A 23127-nucleotide genomic window follows, 5' to 3' on the forward strand; every position below is an offset into this window, starting at 1 on the left:
GACAGGCTCCGGGGGTCCGGGTGGCCCGGACGCCGCGGAGGCGCCGGAGGCCCGGGGAGCGGGGTCACGCGGGGACGGGCTCGCGCCCGGGGCGCCCCCACGGGCGGGCGTGCCGGGCCGCGGGCGGAGCCGCCGCGAGCGAGCCCAGGCGCCGCCGCCCGCTGGCGCGGGGCGCGCGCGGCCGAACAAGGCGCCTTTGAGCGCGGCCCCGCCCCGCGGGCACCCCCGCTCCGCGCCCGCCCCACAAAGCGCGCCTTGTCCCCCACCCGCGGCGGCGGCGCCCCCCCCCCCGCCCCCAGGAGTCAACCTCAGTCGAGAAAACAGCGATTTTTAATTTGAAAGCGATTTTATGTGAGTCAAAGTGTGGGGAAAAGGACCCCGGGAGAGGGCTGCCGGGCGGAAGTCATGCAGCCCCGGCACCCCGCTTGGCGGGTGGGCAGGCGGTCTCCCCTCGATTCCGAGGCTCCGCGGTGCCCCCGACCACACGGCGGGGACCCGGGGTGCCGAAAGGGTGGGGGGGTCTGCTCACCAAAGCATTCCCCAGCCCCTTCCCCGCGGGAGGCCGGTGCTGGGAGGGTTCAAGGGCAGCAACGCGGCGCGACCCCCTCCTGCCCCACGCACGTCTCCGCCAGACCGGGAAAGTACAGTACTTCTTTGAGTCTAACTGCAAGTCTCTATCCTCTGAGGAAATGAGAAAGCAGACCAGTTCCTGGTCTCCACCAGCGCCCCCGCCACCACCCTTTTCTTTCAGTCTGACTGCAAGAGGTAAAGTGAGAGCGGGCACGGTGGACAGGACAGGACGCAGGGTGCGGGGGACCCCCAGCGCCCTCCTCCAGAGCAGCCCGTCTGCTGGGCTGGGCGAGAGAGAAGAACTGTGGGAGCACTACTCCCACATCCTCAGCTGGGGGGCCTGCCCCCCAACGGCCATCTCTGGGGAGTTCCCATTGCCACTCTTCAGAGGGGGTTTAGTGGAAAGGAAGATGAGAAGGAAGCAAACTCCTGCGCAAGGCCAGTGCTTTGTGCTGGGGGAAGGGGAGAAATCATTCCAGGCCAGGGTTAAGGAATCACCCCAAATCGTGGGAGCCCCAGACAGATTCAGAGCCTCAAGGCCACTGGAGAGGTCCAGTCCTCGCGGGGGTCAGAGCCCCTCTGACGTGGGGCATGGAGAAAACCCTCAGAGACTTTACAGACCCCACCTAACCCCTCCCAGAGGTCTCAATTCCGTGCCTCCTCCGCACCCACCAAGATTCTAGGACCTTCTAGGACCCAGGCCCTCCCCAGCGCGCCTCCAGGCTCCGCATCCCTGTAGCCAGTACACGCCTCCAACACCAGCCCCAGGACCGGTCCTGGATATGGGTCTTGGCTCAGGCCAGCTGGTGGGGAGCCTCCAGCATTTCCATGAGGAAAGTGTCAATGGGGGTGTCGCCAATAAGCTTGAAGAAAAACAGGTGCTCTAAACACTTAAGGCCGATGGACCTGAGGGCAGGAAGACGTAGCAGCAGCTTGGCAAACCTGAGGGGGAGAGGAGAAGCAGCTGAGAGCTAGAACACCCTCTTGCAGATGCCCCCCCCCACCTACCCCCTGCCCAGAGCCCCCAGCTCTCACCGTCCCTGCTGCTCCGGGTACTTCTGTTTGCAGTAGGTCTCCAGGGACGCATACACTTTCTCCCGCAGGACCTCGACTTCACTGGGGTTGGAGAGGCCCTTGGCATCTAGGACAGCAGAGCAGAGGACAAGGACAACACGTTAAATCAAAACATACGTGCACCCCTTTCGGGCCCTACTGACTTGCCCGTCACTAGACGCCTGGCTTGTAGGGCATGCTGGGGTCACGGGACAGGGTCAAAGAGGGGATGTAGCAGTGGTCATGGGAGCACCTGAGCTGAGGGTCTTACTGAGGGGCTAGCTGGGGACCTGAGTCGTCTCCGGAGAATAGGGGGCGCCAAGGGTTAGTCCTCTTACCTGGATTGAACAGAATGATTGCCCGCAGGCAGCCCAGCTCTGTCTTGTCCATCCTCATGTCACGCATTTTGGACACTAGCTCTGTCAGCACCCTGGAGAGGGACCTGCAGGTCACTCAAAGGTCACAGCTCAGCCAGCCTTGGACACGGACCAGTCTATAAGCACCACCCCCACCACCTACACAGCAACCTAGCGGACGGCCACTGACCGGTCAAAGATGGCTCCCACGCCGGCCGAATGGGCAGAGTTGCGGTGCACATGAAGCCCCGTGGCCAGCAGGATGCCATCCCGGACATCAATGGATCGGTGGGAAAAGGAGGCAATGAGCAGCTCGTTCCAGCCTGGGCAGGGGGGCAGCAAGGGGCAGACGCCGGAGATCAGGCCCCGGGACCACAAGCGCATCAGGCAGGGGGAGAGGAAAAGAAGCGGCAGGGCCAGTGAACTCAGCTCGGATGCGGGGACTGAAGGACACCAGCAAGGGGACAAACGTCAAGGGCACTGACCTGCCCGTAGCAATATGACCTGGTCATCCAGAGGCAAGGAGGAAAAGTGTGGGATCCTCTTGGCCCACTCAACCAGGGTGAACAGCTGCTTGTCAGCGGCCTGACAGATGTTAGTCACGGGGTCGTTTGGCTGCAGCAGACGAACGTGAGGGTCACAAAGGGCTTGGAGGTACACCGAAAGTCCCCCCACACTTGTTAGAGGCGGCTGACACTCCCTCCCTACACTCAGGCTCTCTTCAATCCCCACCTAGAGCAATTCCTGCCCATCAGGCCTTCTCTTCCAACGAAGACTTGGGACTTGCCTTTGGCTCTGCCAGTGGGTTACTGGGAAGCTACACCCCCGCCTCAGATGTCTGACAGACCGTGTCTGACAGCGCTTCCAGGCCCAGGCCGTGTTAGTTGGGAGAGGAGGGGGAGAGAGACCTCAGTTCCTGCCCCCCGCGCCCCCACCAGGAAGGAGAGTGGACTGAACCCATCACTCACGCTGCTGCCGCTACCCCCGGTTCCCCCGGGACCCTCAACGCCCTGGTCACTCTTCTGCTCCACAGCCAGCTCTGCCTCCAGGATCCTGTCCACAGGCATCTCCTCGGGGGCTCCCCCAGCCCCCTCCCCATCCCCGTCCTTGTCCTTCCCCCGCTGACGCTCCTCCTGTACCGCTAGGGAAGAAGGGAGAAGAAAAAGTAGAAAATCAGCAGTCAGCCCTCAGGGGCTCCCAGACTGTCCTCAGGACTCTCAGGGTCTCGTGGCTCATAGATGTTTGTAGGAATAGTTGCAGAAAGTGGGTACGTCACGGAAACAACGGAGACGGTGTCCAAGAAAGAAAAGGGAGAGTAAAGGAATTAGAAAAATTAAAAAAACTGCTATTTACGTGGAGACCCTACAACATGCTAGGAAATGTGCCACGCACGCTGTAACATTCATCCAATCACTGCAAGGGACCTGTTATTTGTCTCCGTTTGTTGTTGTTGTTCTTTTGGGGCCACACCCACCCGTCCGTACTCCTATCGGTACTAGGGGACTGTACCTAGTGCCAGGGATGGAACTGTCGAAAGCCTTACCCCTGCACTCGTTCTCCATCCCGGTCCCCATTTGTTACAGAGTCCGAGGCTTAGGGAGTTAAACAGCTTGTCCACGTTTACACATTACACAGCAAGTCACATCTGAATCAAATGCGAATCCAGCATTGCGACTAAAGGCAAGGCAGTGTCCGGGGTCATCAGAGATAGAGTCTGACCCCAGCCCTGCCACTCTTCACTTGACGACCCTGGCTAAGCAGCCCTCACACTCACCCTCTCTAAATCAGGGATTGGACCAAGAGATTCTCCCAAGTATCTCTCTCAGAATTCCAGAAGGAGACTTAAGAAAGAGAAGGCAGGCAAGTCTTCAGTAAAGTCTGCCGCTTACAAGGGTCGACTCCCAGTTTGGAGAAGAGACTACAGACAACAGGGAGATGGGGACCAGAGAGGGAACACTGGGTCAAGAAGAGGGGGTCAGAGCCATAGTACAGTGGGTAGGGCACTTGCTTTGCACGCAGCTGACCCTGGTTCGATACCCAGCATCCCCAGCACCACCAGGAATAATTCCTGAGTGTAGGAGTAAGCCCTGAGCATCGCTGGGTGTGATTCTCCCCTCCCCGCCGAAAAAAAGAGGGGGGAGGAAGGGCAACTAGAGAAGTCCCACCACTGAAGAAGACAAGTCATCCTTCCCTACAGCAGACCAGGGAGGCAAACAAGGCAGAACCATTAAAAAGGAAACTCAGGTGGCCAACTAGACCAGGTCCAAGAACCAGGAAGATGAGCTGACAGGGTAGAGAGACATGAGAAATCAAATACCGCCCCCTGGAGGACAGAGAGGAAAAAAACAGTGCCGTTTTTCCCTGAGAGTCTGAAAGTTCCCCCTCATTTCCCGGGGCCCAGCGAAGGCTGAGAGGGGGCAGGCCCTTACCCTCCCGCTTCATGCCCGTGGCCAGGCACTTCTGATAGCGGCAGTACTGACAGCGGTTCCGCTGGCGCTTGTCCACCGTGCAGTCCTTGTTGTCTCGACACGAGTAGGTCAGGTCCTTACGGATGGTTCGCTTGAAGAACCCTTTGCAGCCCTCACAGCTATAAACCCCATAGTGTTTGCCTGCATGGGGACGAAACAGCAGCAAAAAGGCTGTGTGCAGACCACACACAGACACACACACACACACACACACACACACACACACACACACAGAGTCTGTCTTCTCGGTCTTCATCAAACAGAGCAGGGCACTCAGACACCAGAGATGATGCAGTCCCATCCCCTCCTCGCTGCTCACTGACCTGACAAGAGCCCCCCACCCCTCCTTCCTCCTCATTGCCCACTTCTGGGCTGCAGGTTCCAGCACACTCATCAGGTGTTTTCAGCCTGCTGGCTCCAAGGTAACCCCTCCAGCCCAAGGGACCCCTTGGGGGGAGTTGAACGGCACACTTCTCCCCTCCGGATGATGCTCTGAGCCCCATACCTGAACTTCGGTCCCCACAGATTGCACACAGTCGTTTGCCAGCTCCAGGGCCACCAGGGGGCGGTGGACAGTGCAGGCCCCGGACTCCTAGGACTGGTGGCTTCACATCTTCAGGGGGGCCAGCCCCACCCACAGGGAGCGACACTGTTGAATTAATCTGGGATGGGGGGGTGGGGAAACAGAGAGGTCACAAGAGGAAAGGGACCATTCCTACTCCCCCCACCCCCATCCCCTTCACTACACATTCCAGAGGGCACCAGCTACACCACTCTGTGAGTAGGACCACCCCTGGGGCAAGACCCCCAAGAGACTAGACTCCCTGAAACTGTAACACCGGCCCTGAATGGTTCAGATCTCCATTAACCAGAAGAACGAATGTCCGGGTTTCTTCAGAGTATGCGGAAGGTAGCATGCAATGAAAGGTCAGTCACCTTAAAAGGGCAGGGCTGCCCCCAGACCACAGATCTCAAAGGGTGGGAAAGTCAGTGGGTCGCCAGGGCCAGAGAGAAATTAAAGTGGAGAGGAATTAAAGAGCGCCCCCCCCCCCCAACCTCTCACCTGGGGGCTGCTGACAGGCCCGGAGAATCCAGGGGGCGCTGGAGGGGGCAGGCCAGGGGAGCCCATGGAAGAGCTGATGACAGGGAAGGGGGAGCCTAGGGGAGGGGGGGGGCATTGGGGGTGGGGCCCCTGAGCCTCCAAGGGATGCCGCTGCAGAAGGGGGTAGGGGGGGCCCGGGAGGAGAAGCGGGAGGGGCTCCCTGGGGAAGGGGGTTGGGGGAGGAACTGTCTGGGCTTCGGGAGTCTGAGGGAGGGGTACACGAAAGCACAGACACACACAAGACAGGAGACAAAAAGAGAACATGAGTTTTCACTTCATCATCCAACTCCAATTGCCCTCTGCCCGCCGCGCCACGCCAGCCCAGCGCACTCATCCCGAGTCCAGCGACACCCTGTTATCACTCAACAGCCGATGTCCCCGTTGTGGCGAGGAGGGGGGTCCCCAGGGGAGAGGAGGGCAGTTCAGGCGAGAAAAAAATCAGAATAACGCATCTGGTCACCCCAAAGCCAGCGGCTTCTCGGGGGGTCAAGCGGCACGTGGGTGGCTGGCGCAAGTGGCCCCTGCACGTCCAGCTTGGGAGCCGGGACGTGCCGGGAAAGGGACAGGCGCCCGACACCCCTCCGAGGGCTCGGGACCCGCCTGCAAATGCCGAGTCCTCGAGCCGGGGGAGCGGGCGCGCAGGGCCTCGGGCTCGGCGGCGCCCCCGCCCCGCCCCGCCCCGGGGGGCAGGGCGCTGGGGCCCCGGGAGGAGACGCGTGTTTACAAACAAGGGGGCGGGAGCGCCGGGGACGCGGCCAGGCGCGGGGGAGGGGGCAGATAACGCGGCCACTGGCCCGCCAGCCCGTCCGCCGGGACACTCACCCCGCCCGCTGTCGCCCATCCCGTCCCGTCCAGCCTCCCCCGGCTCCGGCTCCGGGCTTTGTGGGTCTCCCGCCGCCGCCGCCGCCGCCGCCGCCGCGGGATCCAGCCAGGGCCGCCGCCGCCGCCACCGGGACGCGACCCCACAATGCATTTCTTTTCGCACCCCCACCGGCCCACACTGCCCCGCGGCATGCCGCTGCGGGAGGAAGGGCGGGCGCGCGGCCCAGGACATGCCGCCCGGCCGAGCGCGGGGATGCCGAGGGGCCCGGGGGCCCCCGGGGGCTGCCGGGGGACTAGCCGAGCACGAGGGAGACCCCGAGGGAAAGCAAAACCGAGAAAGAGACTGGCCTCGACCGGGTCGGATTACACGCTGCGCTCCGCTCGGTACCAAAATGACAGCGCCGCCGCGGCAGCCATGTTGGTACAGACGGGAAGTCTCGGCGCCGGGGCCCGCCCCCTCGGCCGCGGCGGGCCTGTGAGCGGCCCGGCCCGGCCCGCCGCCGCCGCCCCCACGCCCGCGCATGCGCGCCGCCGCCCGGCGCCGCTCCGCTGCCCGAGCGCCTCCATGTTGGTAAAGGGGTCGGGGACGGGGACGGAACGGAACTTCCTCTTCTCGCGGGAGCTAGAGGCGTGACTGCCACGTCCGAGCAAACCGGGAAAGAAGAGGATCCCGGGGCCGGTGAGACTTCCCTGCTTTTCGCGACCGTCCTTCCCCAGGCCGCTCCCCGCACGTGGTGGGTCATAGAGACGTGGGCCCAGAGAGTCCCTAGAGTGGAGGATCTAAGCCTAGAACGGTGTCCCGGGGGCCCTACATCCGGGAGGGACTGCGGGATCAAAAGAACGAGCCGTGGGTGGAGACAGAATGGAACGGGGGGCGGGGGGGCATGAGCCTTGGAAGTGGATGACGGGCATGTGTGGAGCCCGTATGGGTGTTGAGGGTCAAGTGGAGTCACTGTCTCTGTCCCTCTGGTCAGCGTGATGGCCAGAGGCCTGGGGCCCCCCTACAGGGTCGCCGTGGGACTGCTGATCTGGGCGGCCTTGGGGCTGCTAGTGGCCGGACACGGGGGTCACGGAGACCCGCACGACGATCTGCACGAGAACTTCCATGGCCACGGCCACGGGCATTCACATGAGGATTTCCACCATGGACACAGCCATGCCCATGGCCATGGACATAGCCATGACCATGGCCATGGACACAGTCACGAAAGCATCTGGCACGGGCACACCCACGGTCACGACCATGGACATTCACATGAGGACATGCACCGTGGCCATAGCCATGAGCACAGCCATGGAAGCTTTGGGGAGTCTAGGGCTCCAGGCATCAAGCAGAACATGGACAGTGTCACTCTCTGGGCCTATGTGAGTCCCCAGGGAATGGGGGGAGGGGATGGCTCTGGATTGTTGTGAATCCCTGTACCACTTGACCCCCTCTCTCTCTCCCCAGGCACTAGGCGCCACAGTGCTGATATCTGCAGCCCCATTTTTTGTCCTCTTTCTCATACCTGTGGAGTCAAACTCCCCCCGGCATCGCTCTCTGCTCCAGATCTTGCTTAGTTTTGCCTCGGGTGGGCTCCTAGGAGATGCCTTCCTGCACCTCATCCCTCATGCCCTGGGTAAGTGACCTCTAAAGTAAACAAGAGGGGGCTGGAGAGATAGCACAGCAGGTAGGGCGTTTGCCTTGCACACAGCCAACCTGGGTTCGATTCCCAGCATCCCATATGGTCCTCTGAGCACTGCCAGGAATAACGCCTGAGAGTAGAGCCAGGAGTAACCCCTGTGCATCACCAGGTGTGATCCAAAAAGCAAAAAAAAAAAAGAAAATGTAAACAAGAGACAAGAGGCTAGCTTCCCCGAGATTCCTGGTCTCCTGACATTTCCTCCAATATCAGGCTCGCATGGGATAAACCCCTCATTAGGCCTTTCATCCCCTTCCTGCAGAACCTCATTCTCATCACCCTGTGGAACAGCCTGGAGGACATGGACATTCCCACAGTGGTGAGGAGGGAGTGGATGGACACAGGTTGGGGTGCTGGGGAAGGTCTGTCCCTTCCTCTTCTCCTGCCCATGGAGAGAAAGAATCCAGAATCCTCACCTCCTTAATGTGTCACTCTCTCCATCCCCAGGCCAGGGTCCCATACTGTCAGTCGGTCTCTGGGTGTTGGGTGGAATTGTCGCCTTTCTGGTGGTGGAGAAATTTGTAAGACATGTGAAAGGAGGACATGGACATGGTCACAGCCATGGGAGTCATGGACATGGAAAACATGGTGAGTCTAGGAAGATTCCAGACATCATCTTGCCCATCTTAGATGCCCCATGCTTACCAACTTCTTCCTTGCCGTAGAGCGTTCTTCAAAGGAGAAGCAGAGCTCAGAGGAAGAAGAAAAGGAAGGAGGGGGGTCACGAAAAAGGAAAGGAGGACACACAGCACCCAAAGATGGGCCTGTGAGACTTCAGAATTCTGAAGAGAAAAAAGGAGGGTCAGGTGAGGACCTGGGTCGGTGATCAGCTCTGGCAAGTCGGGTCATTGTGGGTCTCTAGGAGTCTGGGTTGTGGGTAATGACAGGTATTTGGGAAACGGGAAGGGACTGGGTATGCAATGGTGCCTGAGTGAGAGTCGTGATTGGGGCTGACCCAGGCTCAGTAGAATGGGCGCTGCCTCTAATTGTTTCCTCTCCCTTCTGTCCAAGATCTCCGTGTATCGGGGTACCTGAATCTGGCTGCTGACCTGGCACATAACTTTACCGACGGCCTGGCTATTGGTGCCTCATTTAGAGGGGGTCAGACACTAGGAATCGTGACTACAATGACTGTCCTGCTGCACGAAGTCCCCCATGAAGTTGGGGACTTTGCCATCTTGGTCCAATCTGGCTGTAGCAAAAAGCAGGTTCGTGGTAATGTGAACCAATTATGGTTGCCTTCAGCCCTTTGCTTGCTCTTCACCCTCTTCAAAGAAGACTGCCTTCATTAGTTCCAGACAAGTCACACTGTTTGGAATATCAGATCCCTTGGAAAGGAGTTCCCTTCCTTTGCCTTCTATTTCCTAGTGTCTTGGACTGTGATCATAAGCCATCTGTGTAATGGCTTTGTAACCCCCTTTCCACCCAGACCCAGTGAATTGGAAGGTGTGTGAAAAGTCAGATTCTTCGGGCAGTATCTATTCTCCACCTCTTCCTGTTCCTTCTCTTGTGTCTGAAGACACTCTTTCTCTGCATCCCTGTCACCCAGCAGCCATATACGAATTGCCAATAAGCCTTCGATGTTAGTGAGTGCCTCTCTCTTTTCTGCTCACCAGGCGATGCGTCTGCAACTCCTGACGGCAATAGGGGCACTGGCAGGCACAGCCTGTGCCCTCCTAACTGAAGGTGGAGCAATGGGCAGTGAAGTTGCAGGTGGTACGGGGCCTGGCTGGGTCCTGCCATTCACCGCAGGTGGTTTTATCTACATAGCGACAGTATCTGTGTTGCCTGAGCTGTTGAGGGAGGCGTCACCATTGCAGTCACTTCTGGAAGTGCTGGGGCTCCTGGGGGGCGTTGCCATGATGGTGTTGATTGCCCATCTCGAGTGAGAGGTGGGATAAGCTACCCCCACCCCACTCCCAAACCTCTAGCCACGAGGTCCTTCAGGTTAGAGTCCTGTGGAGGTTGGGGGCCCTGGCTAGAGAGAACTGCCAAGGGAGCAGCATTGACTTTGGCATGAGGGTTGGGAAGGTTTGTTGGCTTTTGTAGAGGTGAGAGGGAGAGGGACCATAAGGTGTGTGTGTGTGTGTGTGTGTGTGTGTGTGTGTGTGTGCGCGCGCTGACCGTGTTGTTGGGTTTGGGGAGCTAAGTCAGGGGAGGGCCATGAAGACTGGTACAGAGCGGGGACGGTGGCCTACCCTAGTCCCCTACCCATTAGTTATTTGAGGACCAAGCTGCCACACACTGACTTCTGTTTTCCCTCCCTCCCACATCGGAGGTTTCAAGGGAAGACCAGAGCCCTGGACAGTGGTGGTAGCAGGAGGAGTCAACAGGAGGGATAACCATCAATCAATCATGTGGCCTGATTTGGAAGTGATGAGGGAGGGGGGTTGGGGGGCTGTTAATCTTAGGGCCTGATTTTTTTTTTGTTTCTATTCTTTTTATATCACTGTTGGAATCTTGGGGAGGGGTGGTGACTAGCAATAAAGTCCTTCAATCTCCGCCCCACGCGCAGCCTTTGTCTCTTTTTTTTTTGGTGGGGGAAGGGTCGGGGGACTGAGGGGGGATTAGTGGGGTCCCATGCTCCCTGGTCTCCCTAGGCCCCCAGCTGTGGTGCCTGGCCACGCCCCCGAGGTGGGAGGTCGGACTGCGCTGGCGGCCCCAGATGGCCTAACAGACTAGCGGGCTCCCATTGGCTGGGCTTTGTCCTGGTCCCACCCCTTCTGCGCTCGGATTGGCTCGGTGCTGGGCGGCCCGCCCAGCGGCGGCCCGCCATGGCGTCCCAGCTCCGGCTCCGCTCCGCGCTTGCCCTGGTCACAGGTTGAAGGGCCGGGTCTCCAGGGCGGGTTGGGGTGCCCGGTGCCCGAGTAGTCCTGGGGGCCCCCGCAGTCGCTGTGACCTCTGGCCCCAGGGGCGGGCTCTGCTAGCCGGGCGCACTGCTGACCTCTGCCCGCGGGTCCGCCCCGCGCCCCCCCTCTCTCCCGCGTGTTCTCTCACTCAGGTGCGGGCAGCGGCATCGGCCGAGCGGTCAGCGTGCGCCTGGCCGAAGAAGGGGCCGCCGTGGCCGCCTGCGACCTGGACGGGGCAGCGGCACAGGAGACTGTGCGGCTGCTGGGTGGGCCGCCCCGCAGGCCCCACGCCGCTTTCCAGGCCGACGTGTCGGAGGCGGGGGCCGCCCGGCGCCTGCTGGAGCAAGTGCAGGTGAAGCCTGGGCCCGGCCCCGCGCCGCCGCCGCCGCCGCCGCCGCCGCCCCTCTAAGGCCCTCGGGACTTGATTGGTGTGTCACCTCCCCCTCCCACAGGCCTGCTATTCTCGCCCGCCATCTGTTGTCGTGTCCTGTGCGGGCATCACCAGGGATGAATTCCTGCTCCACCTGTCTGAAGATGACTGGGACAGAGTCATAGCTGTCAACCTCAAGGTGGTGACCTGTGCCTCTGTGACTTGCGGCCTTTCCTGCCAGGAGAGGGGGTTGCTGGCTAAGATGGCCTGTCCCTGTCACTCTCTCCCCGCAGGGCATCTTCCTAGTCACTCAGGCTGCAGCCCAGGCCCTGGTGTCCAGTGGTTGTCACGGCTCCATCATCAACATCAGTAGCATTGTAGGGAAGGTGAGGCTGGAACAGGTCAGCCTGGCCCAGTGGACAGAGCGCCCATGCCTTGGGACTGCTGGTTTAACCCCAGATGTCTGACTCACCCATAGGTGGGGAACGTGGGACAGACAAACTACGCGGCATCCAAGGCTGGAGTGATCGGGCTCACACAGACTGCAGCCCGGGAGCTTGGACGGTGGGGAGCAGGGGGTGCCTTTGCCAAGGTGTGGGAGCAGGGGGAGGGGGGCCCAAGGAAGGGAGCAGCGTCCAGTGCCTCTCCAGAGACAGCGGCCACTCTCCCTTCCACAGACACGGGATCCGCTGTAACTCAGTCCTCCCAGGGTTCATTACAACACCAATGACACAGAAAGTGCCACAGAAAGTGCTAGACAAGGTAGGCGACTGGTGGGGAGCAGCAGGCAGAGTGGCCTGGACCACAGGGAGGTGTCTGGCAAAGAGGAGGGTGCAAGCAGTGAGTCATGAATGAGGATAAAAGAAAGTGTGGCAAACTCCTTCCACCCAAAACACCATGAAACTTACACGCACACGTGTCTCCTTACAGGTGACTGGAATGATCCCTATGGGACATATGGGGGACCCTAAGGGTGAGCACTGAATGATGAGGGGGTCTGAATACAAAGATCCCAGAGTTTATGGTACCTCCAGAAGTTTTCACCAGGACTGGGATGGGGGAGGAGCGAGCAGGTCATTAGGAGGAGACCATGTTTCTGGTGGGAGATGACAACTACTTTAGGTCCCTGACCCTCCCCGTTTCCATAGATGTGGCAGATGTAGTCGCCTTCTTGGCATCTGAAGACAGTGGATACATCACAGGGGCTTCAGTGGAAGTCACCGGTATGAGGCCACAGAGGGGAGGGAAAGGGCCGAAAGGGGACCTGGATGGGGGGTGGGAACCGGTGGAGCCACTAAGGGCAGAAGTTGCCCTGAAGTAGGGCTCCCAGCCCGTTCCAGTGCATCTGTCCAAGTGTTTCTGCCCCTCCCAGGCGGTCTTTTCATGTAGCGCCTCAAGGACCCTGGACTCTGCTGCTCCCCCGCACCCCACCCGGTCTCCCACTGACGAGGACTCGGAGTTCCCAGGCCACAAAAGGGGTGGCCAGCGTATGACTCAGGAATGCTGAATCTGGGAGGCAGGGGTGCCTGTGACCCTAATAAATTCCAAATCCTCTTCCCTGCCACCTCCGGTTCTTCTTGTGTCCAAGCCCTCAGACCCTTCCCCACCTCCCCCTCCTTTCCCTTTCCCGCAGGATTGTTCCCTTTCACTGTCTGGTCTCCCAGGGCAACCCCCGCCACCGGGTGTGAGAGGAGAGTGTGTGTCACTGTGTCTGCGTGACACTCTGGGCTTTTTGGGGAGGGAGGGGGGTCTCCACCCCAACCCCTTCTACTGGCCCTACAGTCCCCCCATCCCCTCCCGCCCAGACCCTGAGTTCTTATGGTCCCCCAGGGGTGATTTTTTTTTTTCCAAGGCCTCATCCTGGTGTCCATTCTGGTCTTGGAAGGGGGTCTTGGAACAGGTGGTCCTCCCCCCACCCTCTCCTTTCTCCAGGTCCCCTCCCCTTTCTCTCCACCTTACAATAGCTGCAGCCGGCCTGGGGTCGGATGGGGGATTAGGGGAGGGGGCCAGGATTAGGGGAATGGACCAGCCATGAAAGGGGCTGGAGGAGCGCAGAGGGAGGGGGCTGGGAGGAGGAGGAAGGGGAGGGGGTCCGCGCTAATCGACTCAGGAGCCCACATAAGGACTGGCCACCGACTGAAGGAGAGGACAGGGAAGTAGGGGGAACCCGGGGGCGGGGGCGAGGGGACCCACATCTGCCTTGTCCCAGAAACGGGCCACCCCCTGGCAGCTGCAGCCCCAGGCCGGGAGGCCGAGCTCAGGCTGGAGGAGACGGGACGCCCCTCAGGGCCTCTTTCCCCGCTGCACCCCCTCTCATCCCCCTGCCCTCGGTGGGGTCGCTCTGCCCCTTCCTCTTCCCTTCCCTCCCCGTCCCCTTCCCTCACAGTTCTAGAGGGGGTTTCTGCCCGCTTCCCACTCCAGACACTCAGCCCCGTCTGCCGCGCACGCCCCCGCCCCAAGAGGGACCCCAAGTAGTGCGTGCGCCCCTGCTTCCGCGTGGCGTCTCCATCGCCCCGACCCTCCCGTGGCGCCTCCCGCCCCCGGGCCGGGCCGCGGCTCCTGATTGTCCAAACGCAATTCTCGAGTCTCCGGCTCTGGCCGAGAGTTGAGTCTGGACGTCCCGAGCCGCCGCCCCCAAACCTCGAGGGGAGAGCGGGGTCGGAGAGGGTAGGGGGAGGCCAGGCGGTGGGGGCAGCGAGCGCCCCGGGTGGGAAAGGGGGTCCCGGACCTCTCGGCACGCAGTTGCGTTCACAGGACCGGAGAAGTGAGGCGACGACGGATCCCCCCACCCCGCGGCATCCCGGGCTGGGGGTGACCGAGAAGTTGCGTGCAGCGGGGTGGGAGGGTGGGGGGGACCGGGGCCGGCTCCGCGGGGACCCGGGAGTGGGGGAGGGAGGCGGCCCCTTTTCCCACCGGCCGTCCCCGCCGGGGGTCCGAGCGGTCCCAGGCCCCGCCCTCCGAAGCGGGGGGCCCGCGCCGGGGGACGCGGGCGCGGGGCGGCGCGGGGAGCCGGCCCTCACGCCGCGCGCCACCCGGGCCGCGAGTGGCGGGTGACGTCCGAGCGCGGGCGGGGTGGCGGGCCGGGCGGAAGTGACGTCGGGCCCCAGCGCCCGGGCCATGGCGGCGGCGGGAGCGGCTGCTGTGTGAGCCGCGGCCGCCGAGCGAGCGAGCGAGGGAGCGAGCGGCCGGGCCCCAACGCGGGTCCGAGAGCGGCGCCGCGGCGGCGGGAGCGCGGGCGGCCGGAGCCGGGTGAGGGGCCGCGCCGGGGCCGAGCGGGGACCCCCGGAGGGGCGGGGTCTGCGCCGGGCGCCCCCTGACGCCCGCCTCCCCTCCCCCTCCCCGCTCCCCAGTCTACCTCTCTCCGCCGCCGCCGCCCCGAGCCCCGGTGGGGGTCTGGGCCCCGTCACCATGACGACGCCGGCGAATGCCCAGAATGCCAGCAAAACGTGGGAACTGAGTCTGTACGAGCTGCACCGGACCCCGCAGGTGACAGGGACCTCCCCCACCCCCGCCCGCCGCCCCTCCGGCCACACACCCCCACCTTCGCAGCCCTCGCCGCCACCCGCGACCCCGTCTCCTCCGGACCCTGCCACCCTGCCCGTTTTCTCCGGCCCGCTCCCCATCCCCTCCCCCCCTTTGAATCACCTTTAATCTGTTCAAAGCACTTTGTCGTTTCATTGCATTTCATCCGACAAACCCGCCCCCCCCCCCCAGAAAGGCGGAGCGCAGACAATTGCGTTCCTTGTTTGAGAGACAGTAAACCGAAATCTCCACCATAGCTCAATTCAGTGTCTCATAGGTCTGTGCATTTAAGACTCACCCCCGGGCACCCTGACTCCTGTTCGGGGATAATTGGAATGGGGAGGGGCCATTGAATCTGCTCCTACTCTTAGTGGATGCTGATCCATTGTTCCACATTTTTTTTAAAACACACCAACACCCCTGTCATAAACCCCATCTTCCTTAGGTAGCAACAACAAGGGCTATTCAGATTCCATCATCATAGCGTATTTCTCAGGACTTCCTTTTACGAGCCACTTGTTTCGAAAACGCTTTTCCCCTCCCACTAACTCTATCCCCCCCCCCCCGCCCCCCACGGGACCTGCAGGAAGCCATCATGGATGGCACAGAGATTGCAGTTTCCCCACGGTCACTGCATTCAGAGCTCATGTGTCCCATCTGCCTGGACATGCTGAAGAATACGATGACCACCAAGGAGTGCCTGCACCGCTTCTGCTCCGACTGCATCGTCACAGCCCTGCGCAGCGGGTAATGGAAGGAATCACTGGAGCTTGGTGGAGGGGGGAGGGGGGTAGATACAGATCTGGGGCTGCCCCATGGCACGCGGGCAACTGATGCTCTGGGCCTCTCTCTCACCCCCCCAGGAATAAGGAGTGCCCTACCTGCCGCAAGAAGCTGGTTTCCAAACGCTCTCTGCGGCCAGACCCCAATTTCGACGCGCTGATCTCTAAGATCTACCCTAGCCGGGAGGAGTACGAGGCCCACCAAGACCGGGTGCTCATCCGCCTCAGCCGCCTGCACAACCAGCAGGCTCTGAGCTCCAGCATCGAGGAGGGGCTGCGCATGCAGGCCTTGCACAGGTGCGGGGGCCGGGACAGAAGGGTGGCGGGCAGCAGGACTGGGGGGACAGCTGGGTCAGACTCCTGATGCTCTTTGCTGCCAGCTCCCTTCTGAGCCTGAGCAGCCCCAGAGATGCCCACAGCCTCCTGGGAGAGCCTGACTGACATCCTCCCCGGAAATGGCAGTTTGAAACTGGCCATGCTCCTTACGATCAACTCACCTAGGAGTCAGGAGAGTGATTGAGCATCATTCACTCTGTGGGTGATTCACACACACACACACACACACACACACACACACAAAGCCACATCTTTAGTATGTCTGTATGTCTGCCAGTGACCAGAGGGGCAGGTTCCAACTGCCAAATCCCATGGAGTATGTCTGGAGCGGAGGGGCCTGAAACCCTTCATGTCCACAAGCCTCTGCTGCAGGTTCTTAGGTCCTGTCTGGAGAGGCAAGGGACTCTGGTCTCAAAGTTACTTACCCTGTCTAAGTCTCAAATAGAATCTTAAAAAAAAAAAAAATAGAATTCGTGTTATGTGAGGCATTGTATGAACGGCATAGTTAGTGTGTAATAAACCTGAGGTGCTGTCATGTAATTTCTCTGATGTCTTATTCGCTGCAGGGGCAAGTCTTAAAGCCTCATCCTTTCTAACCTTACCCACTTGCTTCTACAGGGCCCAGCGCGTGAGGCGGCCGATGCCCGGCTCAGATCAGACCACCACGATGAGTGGGGGGGAAGGAGAGCCTGGGGAGGGAGAAGGGGATGGAGAGGACGTGAGCTCAGATTCTGCCCCCGACTCTGCCCCCGGCCCTGCTCCCAAGCGGCCCCGTCCCGGGGGTGCAGGGGGGAGCAGTGTAGGAACAGGGGGAGGTGGCGCTGGTGGGGTGGGTGGGGGTGCTGGTTCTGAAGACTCTGGTGACCGGGGAGGGACCCTGGGTGGAGGAACCCTGGGCCCCCCAAGCCCTCCTGGGGCCCCCAGTCCTCCGGAGCCAGGTGGAGAAATTGAGCTCGTGTTCCGGCCTCACCCCCTGCTCGTGGAGAAGGGAGAATACTGCCAGACTAGGTGAGCGCCCTGCCCCCGCCCCCCAAACCACTGCTGAACCCAAGATCACATAGACTTCCGTCCGACCCACAGAGACACCCCAACCCAGAGTCCCTTTGGGAAGGCCCCCACACCCCGTTCCCTCCACCATTGGAGGCTTGCAGTGCCCTAAGCCTGCCCCCTTTCCGTCCCCAGGTATGTGAAGACCACCGGGAATGCCACCGTGGACCATCTCTCCAAGTACTTGGCCCTGCGCATCGCCCTTGAGCGGAGGCAGCAGCAAGAGGCAGGGGAGCCAGGAGGGCCTGGAGGGGGAGCCTCGGATGCTGGGGGCCCTGAGGCGGGGGGTGGGGAGGGCGGAGGCCCCGGAAGTGATGGCCCTGAAGAGCCTGCCCTGCCCAGTCTGGAGGGGGTCAGCGAAAAGCAGTACACCATCTACATCGCCCCTGGGGGCGGAGCTTTTACGGTGAGAACTGGGGGAGGGGGGTGTGCTGGGAGGAGGGACCTGGTAACCCGCCCTGGTCCTGACACCCCGGCTGACCAACACTTGTTTCTTTCTCTCCATCTTCCTTCTCCATCCTGTGCTTGGCTTTGCTGCTCTTGTCCATTTCCTTTTTCCTTCCTCCTTCCTGGTCACTCATTATTCCCGCCTTCGTTTCTCACCCGTCTTCTCCCACTTTCCCTGCCGCCCCCGCCCATCTCTTCTACCCCCTCCTTAGACACTGAATGGCTCGCTGACCCTGGAGCTGGTGAATGAGAAGTTCTGGAAGGTGTCGCGGCCACTGGAACTCTGCTATGCCCCCACCAAGGATCCAAAGTGACCCAACTGGGGACAGCCAGAGGATGGGGACCATGGGCTGTCCCTGTGTCCTGTCCTGATCTAGCTTCTTTGCCCCCATTACCCCCCCCAACTCTGCCAGCCAGCAAGAGAACACAAATGAGGACACGTGGCTTTTATACAAAATATCTATATCAGATTCTTCTATATTGTACAGTGTGACCCCCCACCCCCATCTACTGTCTTTTCTATGTCCCTCTCCAGCTGTATGAGCTGTTGGGAAGGTTGAAGAACCCCTCCCGCTGTTCCCTCTTACCAACAACAACAAATTTACTTTGTTTTTCTTCTTTGAGCTCTGCAGTTGTGTGTCTGTATCATGGGGTACTAAAAGGGGGGGGGGGGAAGCAAAGATTGGGGCAGACAGCCCAGAATCAGGGAGATTCCACCTGGGAACGGGAAGGAAATGTCAGAGATTACCCAGTGTACAAATCCCATTCTTCTGAACTCCAAACCAGCAACTACTAGAGAGCTGGGACCGACCAGCCTGGTGGACAGGATCAGGTCCCGACGCGCCCCGGAAGCCAGAAAGCCTAAAAGGCTCGGCTTGAAGTGCGGGAGGAGCCGAGGGCAAGTAGGAAAGTGGCACAAGAGAGGAAGGTTTGGGGAGCCCGCGAACAGCCGGGTTTGCTCCCCTGAGTAGCCTGAAGTGCTCCCGGCACTGCCAGATGCGTCGGAAACCAGAGACCGAGCGCGTGAGCCTGGAAATATTGGTGGCACAACCCCAGAAGCTGGTGTCTGTGGCAGGAAGATGGAGGGAGGCGGAGTCGGGGGTTCGAGGACCTCCCAGCGCTCGGCCCTGCCCCTCTCCCTCTCAAAGTAGTCGGATGGGGGAGGGGGCGGGGTTGCGTTCGCAGCCGCGCGGCAGCCTGGGGCCTACGCGCACGGAGGAAGTCGCGGGGGTCGCGGCGTCCAATGAAGCCGTCTGTGCCTCCTAAGCCCCGGCGCAGGGCTGGGCCCGAGCTTGAGGTGTTAGAGTGGAGGTGTCGCCTCCGAGAGGGGACCGGACCGCGCTCCCCGCCGCAGCCTCCAGCCTTAGGGGCCCTCACGTCGCCCCTCCCACCCACAGTCGGGTTGATTCAAGCCTGGGCGGCGCCGAGAGGGGTCAGCCAGGGGCGCTTCTTCTGTGGCTCATACTTTCCCTCCTAGAACCGCAGGCCTCGCACCTGGGGTCACCCCCATACCTTCCGCCGCGACCCAAGGGTGTGGTGGAGAAAGGTCCCCGGGAGAGCGCCCGAGCGGGCGGATCCGCCGCATCCCGGGCACCCCTCGCCCGCCGCGTTCTCCCCGCGCGCCCGCGGCCTCGCCCCCTCTCCTCCTGCCCTTTTGTTTCCCTCCGGAAAGCCTGCGCGGTCCCTATCCCCACTCCCGCCTCTGGCCCTTGGTGTCTAATCCCCTCCCCGCGCCCCCAAAACACACCCCTGCCTGCAGCCCCGAGGTCCCTATCCGCAGCCCCGCGGTCCCTATCCGCATCCCCCCCACCCCCCCACTGCTGTCCGCGGCCGACCCCTGGGTCCCTATCCCCGCACCTGCGGGGGCGGGGGCGGGGGTGTGGTCCCTGCTCTTCCCCGACCAGGCCCCTTGGTTTCCCGCCTCGGCTACTCATCTTCACGCTCCCTCCTCTCTATTTCCCTCGTCTCTCCCCGTCCCCACCACTGTGCACTTGACCGCCGCGCAGATGGCCGCATGTGCGGGACGACCGGCCCGTGTCCCAGGTCAGTCTCCGCAGCCGCCGCGGGCAGCGGCCAGACCCGGCGCTCTCCCGCCCCAGGCTCCTTCGGAGTTAGCTCCTGAAGCCCTTCGCCCCTTCGCTAAGCCTGTGTATCAGGTTTAGGCGAGGCAGGATACAAAGTATACAAAAGGATTTGGCTGGTTGCTACAGATACATGCAGAAGCATAAGTACCAGTAAGGAGCAGCCGGGGAAAGAGAGGTAGCGACCCTCTCTGGGGCAGCTACAAAATGCCACTTACAAACCCAGGGGGTCTTTTGTACAAGAAGCTTGGACCACACCATCACTCGTGATGGGGGTTGCTTGGCATATCCTGGATCAAACCCAGGGCTTTCCTGACCCTGACCCTTTCCCTGTTTTTTTTTCTTTTTCTTTCTTTCTTTCTTTCTTTCTTTCTTTCTTTCTTTCCTTTCTCTCTTTCTACTTTACTTTAAAATTAGGCTGGAACGATAGTGCAGCGGGTAAGGCGTTTGCCTTGTATGCAGCCGACCTGGCCGACCCCAAGTTCGATTCCTCCACCCCTCTCAGAGAGCCCGGCAAGCTACCGAGAGTATCTCGCCCTCACGGCAAAGCCCGGCAAGCTACCCGTGAAGTATTCGATATGCTAAACACAGTAACAAGTCTCACAATGTTACTGGGCCCGCTCTAGCAAATCGATGAACAATGGGAGCACAGTGACTTTAAAATTGATGATGATGATGATGATGATGATGATGATGATGATGATGATGATGATGGTTTGGTCACCCCGGCAGTGCTCGGGTCTTCCTCTTGGCTCTGTGCTCAGGGATCACTCTTAGCAGTGTTGGGGGGATCATATATAGTGCCCGGGATCAAACCAGGGTCAGCTGTGTGCAAGGGGAAAAGGCGAAGAAGAATCGGAGTAGGGTGGTTGCTCTGCAACAGACGACCCGGGTTCAATCCCTGGTACCCTATACTGCCCCCCCCCCAGCCCTGCCAGGAGTAATCCCCTGCACAGATCCAAGAGTAAGCCCTGAGCATCCCCCATCCCAAGGTGTGCTGGGGGGCCCGGGGGAGGTACTTCCAATTTCCGGTGTGCCTGAGTTTAACTGGGCCATCTGGGACCAACCATCTGTCAAGAATGGATCAGATTGCTTGGGATTTTCTTGATCATTTTAAGGAGATAACGATTCCACAACAGCCCCTTTTATTAAATCCTAGTCCCCCACTAATCTTGCTGAACCCATTATTCTCCCTGCTGGTTCCTTCTGTCCTGCAGTTCTAGACCCCATGCCTAATAATTCATCTCTCCACCTGCTCCTGGCCTTGCTGGGTGCTGTTTCTAAGACCCCCAAAGGTCTTACACATGCAGAACAAGAGTGCCACTGCTGAGTCACGTTCCTGCGGGGGCTCTGTGGCTTGTAAAGCTTCCCTGCACTTCACTCCAAGAATAAAACGCAGATGGAGAGTTTTTTCTGGCCACCGGGTTGCAACGCTGGGAATGGAGCCCAGGCCTTCACATGGATGGGGCGTGACCTCTGTCCTGTCACAGGCATACCCCGGGCCCCACAGACCTTGTGGATACCAGAATGCAACCCTGGATGCAGGAGTCTCACAGTCTCAAGTTTGATTCCTGGCACCATGCATCCCGTCTCGTCCCCCACCCCTGCCCCCCAAGCACTGCTGGATGAGATCCTTGGAACCCAGCACTGCCTGGGTGTCACCTTGTTGCCCAACAAGGCTTGGCCCAAGCCACACTGTCAAGGGTCAAAGAGTACAACAGGTAAGATGCTTGCCTGGCACACAACCAACCCAGACTCAATCCCCAACATAACCACAAATGGTCCCTTGAGCATTACCAGGAGTGATCCTTGACCACAGAGCCAGGAGTAAGCCGTGAGCATTGCCAGGCTTGATCCAGAAACAAAAACGTTTGGGGAGCCAGAGAAATGGTACAGTGGGTAGGCACTTGCTCTGTATGTCACTGACCTGGGTTCAATCCCTCGCACCACATATGGTCCCTCGAACCCACCAGGAGTGATCCCTGAGTGTAGAGCCAGGAGTAACTGGGCACTACTGGATGTGGCCAAAAATTTTTTTATTTTAAATTTTAAGTACCTGTCAGACCCATCAGCCACCAGGCTGAATCTCACTGGGAATAGACTTCAGGCTCCCAAGCACTGCTGGTCAGCCCCACCCCCCCACCCACCCCCCTCAAAAAAAATGTAAACAGGCAGTGGCACTTGTCCAAGGACAGGTGACAGAGACTAAAGCAAGGAGCAGGGTAGGTGATGATGGAAGGAGAAATGGGAGGTTCTGGACTGAATTGAAGAATAGGGTTTTGGGAGTTGACATAGGGAAAGGGTTAGAGAGATTCGACAGGGTTAAGGCTCTTGCCTTGCATGCAGCCGACCAGGGTTCAATCCCTGGCACAATTTATGGTTCCTGGAGAGAGCCTTGAGCATAAAGCCAGGAATAAGCCCCGAGAAACACTGGGTGTGGGTATGGCCCCCAAACAAAGAAAAAGACACCTGGGAAACATCTTAGAAAAGCTTAGAAATGTCTCTAGGTACAGATGTCCTCAGGATGTCACTCACCACTTTAGTTTTTTACCCCACGCTCCCCCACCCCTGTGTCCACACTCTGTGTCCTGCTGTTCATGCTCCTTCCTGCAGAGCCCCTGCTTAGCATCAGCTCCACTGGGCTGAAGCACAGAGCCGGGCCCAGCTGGCAGCAGCATCCTTGTAGAAGGTTCTATCGGTGACTTACTCCTTTGGTTCACACCGCAGGAAAGTTGCTGTTTTTCTTCTTGTTAGAGGATTAGGTAGGGGCTGGGAATGTGGCTCAAGCGGTAGAGCACAGGCCTGGCATCCCTGAGCACCGTCAGGAGAGCCCCCCCCCCTCCACACACACACACAAAAGGGGCCTAGGTGGACCTTCATTCCTTCTTTGAAATTGTTAGAACTGGAGCAGGGCGGGAAGCAGTTTCTTCTGAGATACCAGAGAGGCTGATCATTGACACATACAAGAAGCAATTAAAGAACTTTGTTGTCCTTGAGTCCAGCAGATATCAGGGCATGGATGTCACCATCAGGCATAGGATGGGGTATTTGTGGTAATCATACCAGTACTGAACCTGGCAAGTAGTCCTAGCAAATAAAACCTCAATTCCATCCATGCTTCCCCATCTTTCCATCCTTCATCTCGGGTTCAGCTGTCACAATCAGTTCTCTGAACCTGTGTGTGTGTGTGTGTGTGTGTGTGTGTGTGTGTGTGTGTGTGTGTGTGTATCACACCTGGCAGTGCTCAGGGTTTACTCCTGGCTCTGTGCCCAGGGATCACTCCTGATGCTGCTCAGGAACTATATATGGAGCTGTGGCTCAAATCGGAGTCAGTTCCCTACAAGCCCTACCCACTGTACCATTGCTCCGTTTCTCTGGTAGCTGGAGAGGCTTGGACGCCTTTGCTAGCAGATGCAGTTCCTCTCAGTAAGAAGAAGCTATTTGAAATGCAAATCTGACTGTCTCAGGCATCCAGCTTAAACCCATTCAATGTCTCCCATCCCACTGATCTGAGATTAAAGCTTCAAAGTCCCCCGCAGAGTATAGAGGCCTGCATCCTCCCCTCTCCCCCCACTCCCATTCCCACCACTCACTCTCTACCAGGACTTCCTTACTCCCTACCTCCTGGTCCCTACCTCCT

At 59.9% G+C, this 23127-nt stretch overlaps 4 protein-coding genes across 5 annotated transcripts; 3 read left to right on the top strand and 1 right to left on the bottom strand.

The window, feature by feature from the left end:
• Window positions 1–343: 343 nt before the first annotated feature.
• Window positions 344–6715, bottom strand: RXRB (retinoid X receptor beta). Its single transcript, XM_056132454.1, has 10 exons — window positions 6372–6715; window positions 5511–5753; window positions 4953–5109; window positions 4409–4588; window positions 2948–3120; window positions 2465–2594; window positions 2170–2302; window positions 1962–2065; window positions 1606–1711; window positions 344–1512 (listed from the first exon to the last, which is right to left on the bottom strand). Exons 1-10 carry the CDS (start codon window positions 6561–6563, stop codon window positions 1365–1367), a joined length of 1566 nt encoding a protein of 521 aa, XP_055988429.1. The 5' UTR covers window positions 6564–6715; the 3' UTR covers window positions 344–1364.
• A 175-nt stretch (window positions 6716–6890) lies between these two features.
• On the top strand, window positions 6891–10561 carry SLC39A7 (solute carrier family 39 member 7). 2 transcript variants are annotated; one of them, XM_056132457.1, is made up of 8 exons: window positions 6891–7105; window positions 7346–7736; window positions 7822–7990; window positions 8316–8372; window positions 8501–8641; window positions 8719–8859; window positions 9065–9261; window positions 9670–10561. In XM_056132457.1, the coding sequence occupies exons 2-8, from the start codon at window positions 7350–7352 to the stop codon at window positions 9940–9942; spliced, it is 1365 nt and encodes a 454-aa protein (XP_055988432.1). In that variant the 5' UTR covers window positions 6891–7105; window positions 7346–7349; the 3' UTR covers window positions 9943–10561. The 2 variants fall into 2 exon arrangements, with proteins under 2 accessions (XP_055988432.1, XP_055988431.1); XM_056132456.1 differs by having other exon boundaries at window positions 6895–7050.
• A 228-nt stretch (window positions 10562–10789) lies between these two features.
• On the top strand, window positions 10790–12836 carry HSD17B8 (hydroxysteroid 17-beta dehydrogenase 8). Its single transcript, XM_056132463.1, has 9 exons — window positions 10790–10873; window positions 11055–11254; window positions 11355–11471; window positions 11566–11658; window positions 11751–11836; window positions 11950–12034; window positions 12203–12245; window positions 12421–12495; window positions 12645–12836. The coding sequence occupies exons 1-9, from the start codon at window positions 10828–10830 to the stop codon at window positions 12659–12661; spliced, it is 762 nt and encodes a 253-aa protein (XP_055988438.1). The 5' UTR covers window positions 10790–10827; the 3' UTR covers window positions 12662–12836.
• A 1526-nt stretch (window positions 12837–14362) lies between these two features.
• RING1 (ring finger protein 1) lies at window positions 14363–18029 on the top strand. The gene is made up of 7 exons (XM_056132459.1): window positions 14363–14521; window positions 14623–14758; window positions 15381–15541; window positions 15658–15873; window positions 16531–16920; window positions 17095–17365; window positions 17619–18029. The coding sequence occupies exons 2-7, from the start codon at window positions 14681–14683 to the stop codon at window positions 17718–17720; spliced, it is 1218 nt and encodes a 405-aa protein (XP_055988434.1). The 5' UTR covers window positions 14363–14521; window positions 14623–14680; the 3' UTR covers window positions 17721–18029.
• Window positions 18030–23127: the final 5098 nt, after the last annotated feature.

Source organism: Sorex fumeus, unplaced genomic scaffold (genome assembly GCF_029834395.1).
Source record: "Sorex fumeus unplaced genomic scaffold, SorFum_2.1 ptg000094l, whole genome shotgun sequence".
Taxonomy (NCBI): Eukaryota; Metazoa; Chordata; class Mammalia; order Eulipotyphla; family Soricidae; genus Sorex; species Sorex fumeus.

Bases quoted from the DNA above. Each gene is read 5' to 3' on its own strand.
- HSD17B8 (XM_056132463.1), top strand. From the start codon at position 10,828: ATGGCGTCCCAGCTCCGGCTCCGCTCCGCGCTTGCCCTGGTCACAG. The intron at 12,035-12,202 runs GTAGGCGACTGG...GTCTCCTTACAG, and splicing joins CACAGAAAGTGCTAGACAAG to GTGACTGGAATGATCCCTAT. The intron at 12,246-12,420 runs GTGAGCACTGAA...CCGTTTCCATAG, and splicing joins ACATATGGGGGACCCTAAGG to ATGTGGCAGATGTAGTCGCC.
- RXRB (XM_056132454.1), bottom strand. From the start codon at position 6,563: ATGCCGCGGGGCAGTGTGGGCCGGTGGGGGTGCGAAAAGAAATGCATT. The intron at 4,589-4,952 runs GTATGGGGCTCA...GTCCCCATGCAG, and splicing joins CTGTGGGGACCGAAGTTCAG to GCAAACACTATGGGGTTTAT. The intron at 2,595-2,947 runs GTGAGTGATGGG...CGTCTGCTGCAG, and splicing joins CCGGGGGTAGCGGCAGCAGC to CCAAACGACCCCGTGACTAA.
- RING1 (XM_056132459.1), top strand. From the start codon at position 14,681: ATGACGACGCCGGCGAATGCCCAGAATGCCAGCAAAACGTGGGAACTG. The intron at 15,542-15,657 runs GTAATGGAAGGA...TCACCCCCCCAG, and splicing joins GTCACAGCCCTGCGCAGCGG to GAATAAGGAGTGCCCTACCT. The intron at 17,366-17,618 runs GTGAGAACTGGG...CCCCCTCCTTAG, and splicing joins CTGGGGGCGGAGCTTTTACG to ACACTGAATGGCTCGCTGAC.
- SLC39A7 (XM_056132457.1), top strand. From the start codon at position 7,350: ATGGCCAGAGGCCTGGGGCCCCCCTACAGGGTCGCCGTGGGACTGCTG. The intron at 8,373-8,500 runs GTGAGGAGGGAG...CTCCATCCCCAG, and splicing joins ACATGGACATTCCCACAGTG to GCCAGGGTCCCATACTGTCA. The intron at 8,642-8,718 runs GTGAGTCTAGGA...TCCTTGCCGTAG, and splicing joins TCATGGACATGGAAAACATG to AGCGTTCTTCAAAGGAGAAG.